The 11,735-nt window shown below is 36.7% G+C and overlaps 1 protein-coding gene across 1 annotated transcript; it reads right to left on the minus strand.

Moving 5' to 3' along the window:
• Positions 1-240: 240 nt before the first annotated feature.
• On the minus strand, positions 241-1,206 carry LOC117178574. The gene is made up of 2 exons (XM_033370001.1): positions 789-1,206; positions 241-683 (listed from the first exon to the last, which is right to left on the minus strand). Exons 1-2 carry the CDS (start codon positions 1,204-1,206, stop codon positions 241-243), a joined length of 861 nt encoding a protein of 286 aa, XP_033225892.1.
• Between the last annotated feature and the right edge of the window lie 10,529 nt (positions 1,207-11,735).

Consider the following 11,735-nt stretch of genomic DNA (forward strand, 5'->3'; position numbering starts at 1 on the left):
TAATGTGCCGGTAATACAGTTTTTTAAACATTGTAGAGGGAGTTATTAGTCGGTACAAAGAGTAATAATTTAAGTTGTGGATATGTAACATATTCCCCGGCGTTGAAATAAAATTTCCAATAAGTTTACTCCAATTTTAGATATCGTTGAGTAGTTTGACACAATATGTAACTATAAATTGAGCCAAAAAGACAGTAAGTGTGCCTTGCAAATAATGTAAGGCCGAGTGCATAATAATAATTAGTCACAATTAGGCAGAGGGCACAATTTAGTGAATGCTCGACGAACAATGCCCTTGGTCGTTTTGACAGAAGCTATGCGAGAGATGTCATCCTTTTCAGGATGAAAGTCAACGATTCTGCCTAGGTTCCAGGTTGATGGTGGCGTTCTGTCTTCCTTTAGAAGGACCAAAGTGTCCTTTTTAATCATGGGATAAGGCTCCTTCCATTTTGTTCGGCTTTGAAGCTCAGAAATATACTCCTTATTCCAGCGGCTCCACAAATGTTGCTGAATTTGCTGAATTCTTTGCCAGTTGGATAGACGTCCTTCCTTCAAATGCATCAAGTCTGGATCGGCGACGCTAGTAAAGGTTCGACCAATTAGAAAGTGGGCAGGAGTCAACGGAGAAAGGTCGTTTGGATCAGTTGATAGAGGAGTTAAGGGTCGGGAATTTAGTGTTGCTTCTATTTGAGTTAATAAAGTTGAAAATTCTTCAAAAGTTAAAATCGCTTCACCTGCTACACGTTTTAAGTGGTGCTAAACGGAATTTACTCCGGCCTCCCAGATACCTCCGAAATATGGCGCGTAGGCCGGAATGAAATGCCATTGAATGCCAATATTCAAAATTGATTCACCCAATGCGTCTGACTCTTTGATTAAAAAGTTCCTTAGACGTTCAAGTTCATTATTCCCCCCGACAAAATTAGTTCTATTGTCCGAGTAAATGCTCTCTGGTTTTCTGCGCCTTGAAGCAAAACGCCACAGAGCAGCTATGAATGCCTCTGCAGTAGCGTCTGAAACGAGCTCTAAGTGCAAGGCCTTAGTTGTGAAACAGACAAACAAACTCACATAAGCTTTAGTTATTTTACACCCTTGACCCTTTCGACCTTTGATGGAAAATGGACCAGCGTAATCGACCCCAGTATTGTAAAATGGAGGCGATGGAGATACGCGAGCTGAGGGAAGATTTCCCATCATTGGATGCATCGACTTGGGTTTGACTCTGGAACACCTTATGCAGTCGTGAACTGTTTTTCATGCTAAGTTTCGTCCACTGATTGGCCAGAAAGTTTCTCTTATGTTTGCTAATAATAACTGAGGCGCTGCGTGGAGTAATTTAACGTGTTCCTGTTGAAATAGTAGTTTAGTGAATTTGTGATTTGAATCAATGACGATAGGGTGTTTTTTGTCTTCGCTAAATTTGGAATTTTCTAATCTACCGCCAACCCTCAAAATATCTACCTTGTCTAAGAACGGATTTTAGAAAGATAACTTTCCTTTGGTAATTGGCTTGTTATCTTTTAGAAAATTGATTTCAGTTTGGAAAGAAGCTCTTTGAGATAAGCGAGCAAGAGCTAGTAATGATTCTCGCAATTCTGCGGTATTTAACGGACGGTTGATTTTATTGTTTTTAAGTTTACAGTTACGTGCAAATCGTATACAGTACGCGCTCACTCTAATTAAGCTCGACAAATTTTTGAATTGATTAATTATTGAATCATCTACTAAAATTTCTTCTTTATTTCTCTTTTGAGTGAGAAGTACAATTTTTTACATCTGGTAACTTCATGCCTAACGCTTCTGGACATGGCCATTCTGTTTTGTTTTTAAGTAGGAAATCTGGACCTGACCACCAAAGTTTTAGATCGGATATTTGATTTGGAGTTATTCCTCGAGATAAACAATCAGCTGGGTTGCTTTTAGTAGGAACGTGTCGCCAAAGTTTAATGTTAGTTAACTCGTGTATTTGCGAAACGCGATTTGATACGAAAGTCTCGGTTATACTTTTATGTTTGTTCTTAATCCATCCCAAAACGATGGTTGAGTCAGTCCAGTTGTTGGTTGTACCAGTATCAATAGGTCTATCTAACGCGGATTCTACTTTGTTACACAATTTCGCGAGTAAAACAGCTCCGCATAGTTCCAGCCTAGGAATCGTTTGAGCCTTTAATGGAGCAACCTTTGATTTGGAACAAAGCAACTTTACTACGATGTGCCCACAGTCATCCTGTGATCTAAGATAAATACACCCCCGTAGCCATTTTGGGAAGCGTCTGAGAACCCGTGTAATTGAAGATTAATTATCTTTCAACAAATAACCTTTCGAGGTATACTTAGATCGTTAATGGTAGGAAGTTGTTTTTTGTAATTCAACCATTGCGCATGTAGCTTATACGGTAGAGATTTGTCCCATGAAAGCTTTTCTAGCCATAAACGCTGTAAGAACATTTTCGCGACAATAATACCCGGCCCTAAAAGACCGAGTAGATCGAAAATTTGAGAGATTTCTGCAAGTATTTGTCTTTTTGTGACCTTAAAACTTTTAGAGATATTGACTGAATACTTTAAAACATCTGGATTTGTTTGCCAAAAAAGACCGAGTGTTTTAATTTGTTGATCAGTGGAAAGATTAACAAAGTCAGAGGCCTTTTGAGATTCTGTTATTTCGCTAATTATTTCTGGGCTATTGGATACCCATTTACGGAGGTTAAAACAGCCTGTGGCTAAGATTTTCTTTAAGCGATTTGCGAGAGAAATAACTTCTTTAATAGTCTCCGCTCCAGTAAGCAAATCGTCTACATAAAAATCTTGACGAATTATTTTTGCTACCGTAGGTTCGGCCTTTTCGCATTTAGAAGCAAGTTCTATCAAATATCGTATGGCTAAAAATGATGCCGCCGCGGTACCATAGGTAACTGTGATTAATTCAAATACCTCGATTGGTTTGCTTGAGTTGAAACGCCATAAGATTCGTTGAAGAGAAGTTTGTTCAGGAGTTATTTTTACTTGGCGGTACATTTTCTGGATATCCGCGCCTATAATGAATTCGTGTTTTCGAAATCTTATTCAAATAGAAAATAAATCGCTTTGTATATTGGGACCAACCATTTGTAAATCATTCAAAGACATGCCCGAAGTCGTTGGTGCGGAAGCGTCAAAAACTACCCGCAGCCTTGTAGACACGCTTTCAGGGCGAATCACACAATGATGTGGGAGATAATATGATGGCGTTGCATCGATTTTACAATTGATCCTTTTCATGTGACCTAATTCAATGTATTCAGTTATGAATTTTGAATACTCCTTATGAATTTCCGGTTGTTTTGTAAACCTTTTTTCTAAATTAAATAAACGATATTGCGCGTCTTCCCTTGAGTCACCTAGTTTTTGAAGGCCATCCTTTAGTGGAATTGAAACGATAAACCTCCCTTCCCCGTCGTGCTTAAGCGTTTTCCTGAAAAATTCTTCACACGCATTTTCTTCGCATGACAGAACCCTTTTATTTGATAAACATTCCTCTAGTTCCCAGAATTTTGTTAACTGATTATCAACATTAATTTTGCTAATTAAATTGCAGGTTACTAGCTTAGATTGCAAACCTGGCATGGGCCCTGCTAGTATCCAGCCGAGCCTGGTTTTTTGTAGCAAAAGCCCAGCATTGTTTAGTTTTATTTGTCCAACGCAAATTAATGACCAAAAAATCGCGTTGCCTAAAACGATGTCGATTGTTCCCGGCTTATCGAAGTGTGGATCCGCTAGTTTGATGCGTGGTGGTATTTGAAGCAGCTTTGCATCAAATGGAAGTTTGGGCACTTCAGATCTAATTCTCGGTACAACAAGGCACGTAACGCGAATTTTAACTGAGCTATTTCTTGAAGAGATTTCAAGTTCACATTTATGTTTAACTTCTAAAGGACAATCACTTATTGAACATATTTTGACATTAATAGGCGTCCTTTTAAGTTTGAGTAAATCACAGAGTTCGGAAGTGATAAGGTTACATTGGGAACCCGAATCTAATAAAAGACGAGCAGGCCGTTGCTCATTGTTCTAATTTTTTGCAAATACTATAGCTGTTGAGAGAAGCCCGTCATCTGAATTGGACGTTATTGAATTGGTTGAAAGCATAAATTTTTCTTTAGACTCCGGAACTGCGTTAGGCATGGGTGGTTTGCCCCTTTCGAAGTGAGGTAATGTGTTATGCCTACCCTGACATTGATTACAACCTTTTGATTTGCATTCCTTTTGAAAATGGCCGGGCCTTAAACAGTTTATGCAAATCTTACAATTTCTGACTTTCTCTGCTCTTTCTTGAGCTGAAAGAGAGAGAAAATTAAAGCAATCTTGAATGTGGTGCTCCTCTTTGCATAGAGCACAGCATATTTTGTGACCAAAAAATGATTTCTTTGATTGAAAATTACCCTTGTTTTCGCATTTCGGTTTCACATCCCTTTTGAATCGCAGATAATTTATTTCTAAAGTTTCCAATAAGCTCGCACGAGCATTTAAGAATCTTTTAAAATCTTCTAAAGTTGGAATTTCGCTACCTGTTCTCTTCTTTTCCCAGGCCCTAGCCGTATTGTTATCTAATTTTGATGATAAAAGGTAGATTAGCAGCGAATCCCAGTTATCGGTAGATTGTCCTAATGTACTTAGAGCTCTTAAATGTTTATTAATATTGTTTAACATTTGGCGAATCTGAACGGAAGATTCTTTGGTCATTGTTTCCGTATTAAAAATGGTCTTTATACGATTTTGTATTAAAAGCCTTTTATTGTTGTAACGACTGCGTAACGCGTTCCAGGCCACTTGATAATTTGTTGCTGATAACTCTAATGATTCGATAATTTGAGCTGCACTATCTTTAAGTGCCGCGACTAAATAATGGAATTTTTCGATTTCACTAATGTCCTCATTTTTGTGAATTAAAGACTCGAAAGTGTCCCTAAAGCCCAGCCAATCAGAGAGCTCGCCATTATATTTTGGTAATTGTATTTGAGGCAATTGTTAGCCCGACGCTTTGATTATAATAGGCTGATTGTTACCAGCTACTGCGTTTTCTATATTCGCTTGTTGGAGTTGTTGCCCTAGCTGCCCTGCAGATGTTACCTCAGTATTTGCCTGCGCGTTTAGAAGTGAATTGCCCTTTGGGATTCCACGCGATAATAATACTGTAGCTGCAGACACAACAGCATAATAATTGTTCTCAACTTCCGTTCTATAGTCAATTGTGTCTTGAGCCTCATCAGTAAGCTCATCAATTTCATCTTGTATTTTTTCATACTCATCAAAAGCAGATCTAATTCTTTCCAAACGTTCTTTAATTTCTAATTTATCAACATTGTCTAACTCTACATTCTCATCAGGATAACTCTGAGAAACCCTATATATGTAATTACTGAAAACAGTGAACTTTGTTTTTGTAGGCCCCGCGTTTTTTGATTAAATCATTTAAACCTGCAATCGTGATTTTACTATTTAATTTTTCAAATACAAACAACAATTATTAGGAATTGAATTAAATAAAGGATGCCCACTTATCTTAATTTGAAGAACGAGGTAGTCCTGGCATCGATGTGATTGACCCTTGTGATCCGCGTAGAGGTTGGAATTCTTGTTGATAGTTAACCTCAACTCCACTGATGAGGTTCTTCTTATTAGTCGTCATCAGAAATACCTTTTGTCAGAACTCATATAAAGCTTGCTTGGAAATTGGATACGTTGAATTACAGTGATGGCCTTCAAAGCTGGCCTCAGATCCAGTATACGAATTTGGTGTTTCAGGTTGATCGATGGCTTTGAAGCTCTCCTCAAAGCACGGAAAGTTATGTGGCTGGCCTCGGGGATTGTCCATATATTACGTAAGACGTTTTTCTGTTGTTTGAGTAAAGACGAAAATAATATTTTTATCAAGTTGAAAAGGACACAGCGATATAAACAAAAGAAAAATGTCTTACGTAATATATGGACGATCCCTCGACAATTTGACGAAAGAGATCGTTGTATCGAAACTGCGAATCGATTATTGCTCGTGCCTTCGTTCAGGCCTATGCGCACTAACACACTGGTATACACACTCATATTTTCATTGATGTGAATCTTGGTGATTCAATTTCCGTTTAATTGAATACGATTTTCATAAATAAATGTTAATTTATAGAACACTTGTCGAAAACAGCGTTAATTGTGGCTTAAGCCTTATTGCAGCTTCAATTTTTACACGAAATGCTCATGCCTTTGTTTAGACCCATGCACGCCAACACTTAAAATACCTTGATGTGAATCTTGGTGATTCAATTCTTCTTGAATACAAAGAAACTGAATTATTTAACACTTTGTTTAAAGCAACGTTAATTCTTAATTAAGATTTATTGCAGCTTTACTTTTACGCGAGAAATTGAGCTTGAGTTCATATCGACCGCGTGGCAGAAAATCGGTTTGGCACGCGATGATTTGCACTTTGCATTTTTAGGAATTTTGTCGTACTTTCGGTATTTTGAACCGAAATAATTGTTCACAAATGTTTGTTTATCGAAATCCGTCTCGAAGGACCAATTTATGTTATGTTTGTAAGCTGGATTTCACAGATTTAAATGGAATAAAAACACGAGCTCGATTCGGTTAAAAAAGGTGTATATTCGCCATATTGATGAGAGAGAGAGAGAGAGAGGGCACTGGTAATGTGCCGGTAATACAGTTTTTTAAACATTGTAGAGGGAGTTATTAGTCGGTACAAAGAGTAAGAATTTAAGTTGTGGATACGTAACAGTTGTTAATCACTTTTTGATAGAATACGTAGTTTTGGTTTTAATAATAAAAATATCATTGAAAATAAAAAATAAAAAATTATGGAAAAACGACAAAAGGTGCGAAAACAAATTTATAGAAAAGTTATTAACCCAAGAAAGAGATAAAAGTTTGTATTAATTTATTAAATTCTCATCATTTATGTTTGAGAAAGTATTAGAACTATCTGAATTCGATACCACAACTTTCAAATTTTGAATCAAACGATGCAAAACATGGAAAAAAATCTCAAAAGAAATTATAGCTTTTAAAAAATTCTGCAAAATGTCTTTTAAGGTAGTTCAGAAAATATACATTGACAAATGTCCATTAGGAATAGAGCGCGCAGCATAAGTCTTACGATGAGAATGTGTACCTCGAAGCCCACAAAGCTTTGAGAAAACTAATCTTCCACTATACTTAATTAAGTACAAAATTCAGAATATGAGGACGAGGCAACCCATTATCGTGCGCGAAGCGCCAGGTTCAACAGTCGCGCGCCCTGGGCGCGCTTACACTTGCCCTGGTACTAAAAACTGGTCAGTGAGTGGACGCGGGACAAAAAATTGTCACGGCTTAAGGTAGGCAACAGAAACATTTTGTAATATAATCAACCTGAGATTTACAACTTATGTTTTTTTTAATCAACGAAAGAGGTTAATTTTTTCATAAACCAGACGTGAAGGAGAAAATCCGACACATTATTCGGATTCAGCTACAGCAAAAACATACAAAAGCACACGTGAAAGTATGCACTTCCGGTTAATCACTTCTAACATTAAATACTGATGATTATAACTTGAATACTAAAGATGAACAGTTAAACGGTGGTCTAAACCGTGAGGCTGATTTAATGATTATTATGGGTAATTCTTTCATATTTTAATATCTCTTGTTCTGCTCTAGACTCATGGTGCTACTCTATGGATTACAACTACAATTACTTCACGAACTTTCTTTTAAACTTTTTATTATTATTTGCGATTACAAGTGGATTGTCAGATTTAAGACGAGATCGGATCACAAACAATTTTATATTTTATTGTTTTCGTTTTTTGGCAAATCAATTAATGGTGTGAGATTTAAGCTTATAACACCACACTAAAATTAAGTGAGATTTTGCGCATGCGGCCTACTGGAGTTTCCTTTATTTCATTTGTAGTCAATGGGGTAATTGTGCCGCTTCCCATGTTTATTTTTACCCGTCCTTTAGAGTGAATGCGATTATCATATGCATATATTCCAGCAAGGTGATTACTACTCGCCAATATTGCAAAGACGTCACCATCGAATGTCGACAACACAATTTGTTCTTGGGTTGGCATAGGCACATAGACATTCTTTCCCTTAAATAATTCAATTGGTTTATCCACAGGAAAATTATATCTTCGAAGTTCAAATCGCCTCGCCGGATTCGTATTGGGAATAAGCCGTATAAATGGAATTTGATGATGTGAATATCCAATTATGTCAGAAAAAGGAAGCATAGTTTCTGGAGCTATGATCCTAGCAGGAGATCTAGACCTGACACGAAAAGATGGCGCGGCAGCAGAAGAAGACGTAATCGGAGATTTCGATCTGGCAGGAGAATGTGGTTTATCTGAAGAGGAAGAAGAAGAAGATGCGGCATGACGAGGAACACCAGAAATAGGGGCGCCATTTGGTAGACAGTCGAACTGCAAACTTAACTCTGCAAGAAGAAAAAAATTTTGTAGATCCTTATGACAACGTTTTAAACAAAAACTACACTACAAAATGAGATTATAACTCATCTTTCGCACAAAATCGTATAGAGTTTAGTACAGAATTCGCATTACGTCGGACAAATAGTTATTTGCGGAAAACATAAAAAACTTTCTTAAAATTAAAGATATATTATACTGTTATATTCACCAATAGAATTCAAGATGGCTATGAAGGTAAATACCAAAGTATATGCGATCCACATTTTTTTAAATACGCAAAAAACTGGCTATTGCGTTGACAAAGTATTTCAGGTTTTTTATTGCTTCACTGAATCGATCCTGTAGTCGTTATCTTATTAATTTTATTAAAGCTTTAACTTCTGAGGTTTTTACATTTATAGTGATTAAATCGATCTATTATGATAATCTTAACTGAAGCTGTCTCAAAGAACGTAAAGCGTTTTATTCTAATAGCTCTAAGATAAAAATCTTAATACATGAAATTATAAAATCCTTTCACAAATATTGTGAAATTTTTAAAAAGAGCAAAGATTTCCCACGATTTAAAAATAATTGAGAAGTACAAAAATATTATTAATTGAACAAATATGTCCCCATAAATTCGAAAAAATATCAGATTTTGAGATTTTTGAATAATAAAATGAGCCACGTTCTGTTACTCACGAGTTTTTGAGACATCAGATTTATAATAGGCGACCTTCAAGACCCCATTAGACTAATTTTTAAAAAAGTAAAAAATTTATTTTGCATACTCGTTCGCTATACTGGATCGGCCACTTTGTTTTCAGAATTTGATCCATTTAATGAAGCTTCTATACTTTTGACCAGCTTTTCGCGATTTGATTCCACTGGCACTGTGTGCCGCGGCCGCCAAAGCAAAATCCGTATCAAGAAGAAAGTTGCAAAAAGTAATAGCCAATTTTCATATATGCGTTAGAACAGGTTTCTATTGACTCTTCAAAAAAGTAACTCGGTGGTTACTGGAGGCCAAAATTATATCAGCACTTTCTTTAAAGTGATTGCTCGCTGACTATGTGAAAAAATGTTGGCTCTTATGATCTTTAGCTGGACCAAATTTTTTCGCTCATGCCTTTCTTCATTTCCAAATGTTGGCGCTTATTTCCTTTTCCTTTGCTTAGTGTTGGCGCTTTTATGCTCTTTTGAACTTTTAGACTTTGGCGCTTATGTCCTTTTCCTTTGCCAAACATGGGTGCTTATGCCATATCATATTTTTGAACATTGGCGCTTATTTCCTTTCAGAATTTTAAACTTTAGCGCTAATTGCCTTTTTCTGTACCAAATTTTGGCGCTTATGCCCTTTTTAGATGAATGTTGGCGTCTATACCATTTTGAAATTTCAAACATTTGTGCTGATGTCCTTTTTGCATATATTAGGATTTTCAATTGTCGAGTATGCACTGTAGGCTGCATTATCCACTTTAGAGAGGTTTCTTCAAATAGGGCGAGATTACGATTAAAACCCTAAGAAGAAGAGTCTTAAGCATTTTCCATATTTATTTTGAGTTTCAAGAATATTCACCGTTACTAGCATTAAAAAAATTAACTTATACAATCTGAAAATTTTGAATTAATGTTCTTTTCCCAGTTGCTTAGTTGAAATTGCATAGTATGAAAAATTAAAAAGTGCATTCTATATAAGAACATGAATGTGTAACATTTTCAAGAACATGTTGAAGAACTTTTTGTTACTTCATAGTAACTCAACCTATGAATGAATTACGCAGAGGTGAGGGCATGAAGCAAGGATTTTGGGATAAAGAAAAGAGAGAAGGCAGATAGGAGAAATAATATTGTAATAAGAGGATTGAAGCTAAAGAGCTGCCAAGAAACGGAGGGGGTGGAAGCGCTGCTACAGAACATAGGTTGGTTCAGAGGCAAAGTAGAGAAAGTTAAGATGGACAGGAGAAAGGAGAATGAAGCAACTGTAGTAAAATTGAAGATCTGAAAAGCAAACTTGGAGTTAATGCTCAGAAAAAATAGGATAAAGGGCAAGAAGGTGTTTATCGATCAAGATTTAAGGAGGAAGGAAAGCGATGTGCAGAGAATGCCGCACTGGAACGTAAGAAGGGTAATAAAGATTTATAAGAATTTCTGGAGGTGAATTCAGGAATTTAATGTGATTGGACTACTAGAGACGTGAACAGAAAGAAAGAAATGGGATAAAGTAGAGCCACAGTTACCAAGAAGGTATAGGTGGAGTCTACATGAGACAGTCAAAGTAAAGAGAAAAGGAATGGCAATTTGAGAAATTCTGACAGTGGTTAGGGATGAATTAGAGAAAGAAGTTCATGGATAGAGAGAGGGAGCGTGCAAATAAGGACAGTATAGATAGGAAGAATATCGTATAAGTTTGTGACTGTGCCAATTAGGATGCAATGGTAAGGGTTAAAAAAGGGTGGAAGACTTACTAGGAGAAAGATATGAGGGTATGGTGGTACTAAGGGATACTTTAATGCGAAAATTGAGGGGAAAGGGGGCCTGTATTGTGGAGGGGAGAGCTTCGAAAGTAAATCGAAGGATAAGATAATAAATAAAGAGGGGGAGATTCTAAGAGACTGGACAGAGGACCATCAGCCTTTAGGTTTGTGGATGAAGGGGGAGGCTGGCGGAAGGCAGAGGGGAAGAAGGGTCGTTAGGGAAGAGAATGTAACGGACGAGAGAGGCGATAGAGAAGTATCAGGAGCAGTTGGGCAATGCAAGCTTTGAGGGGAGTCGGTGGACGACATATGGGACGATCTGAAATTGAAAGCGAAAATGTGTGTGCAAAAGAAGATATGTAGGAAGAAGAAGAAAGAAATGGTGAAGCCGTGGTGGGAAAAAGAATGTAAAATGATAAAGAGAAGGGTAAAAAAGAAGTACAGGAAGTGAAAGGAAGGAACCGCGAAAAGGGAGGAGTATGTACAAATGAGGAAGGAGCTTAGGATAATGAACATAAAATGAACATAAAATTTTAAGTATTTATCGAAGAAGTTGGGTTTGAAAAATGTGAAGTCGATAGAAAATTTAACCTAAATTTAGAAAAAACTCTCAGAAAGTAAGATAAAGATAAAAAATTTAATACAGGACATCAAACCAGTATTTTTAACATTTTTATGCAAAAAAATGATTGAAAACTGAAAAACATAAAATAAAAAAGACTTTTTTGAATTTTTAATCATAAAACTCGTACTGAAATCGCAGAATTCGGTTTTGAAAAATGAGACTCTACAGTGGCAGTGCCCC

This window comes from Belonocnema kinseyi, chromosome 8 (genome assembly GCF_010883055.1).
Source record: "Belonocnema kinseyi isolate 2016_QV_RU_SX_M_011 chromosome 8, B_treatae_v1, whole genome shotgun sequence".
Taxonomy (NCBI): domain Eukaryota; kingdom Metazoa; phylum Arthropoda; class Insecta; order Hymenoptera; family Cynipidae; genus Belonocnema; species Belonocnema kinseyi.

Excerpts from the sequence above, each read along its gene's own strand:
- LOC117178574 (XM_033370001.1), bottom strand. The coding sequence starts at position 1,206 with ATGCATCCAATGATGGGAAATCTTCCCTCAGCTCGCGTATCTCCATCG. Across the intron at positions 684-788 it reads CTACGCGCCATATTTCGGAG|AAGCAACACTAAATTCCCGA; the intron begins GTATCTGGGAGG and ends TAACTCAAATAG.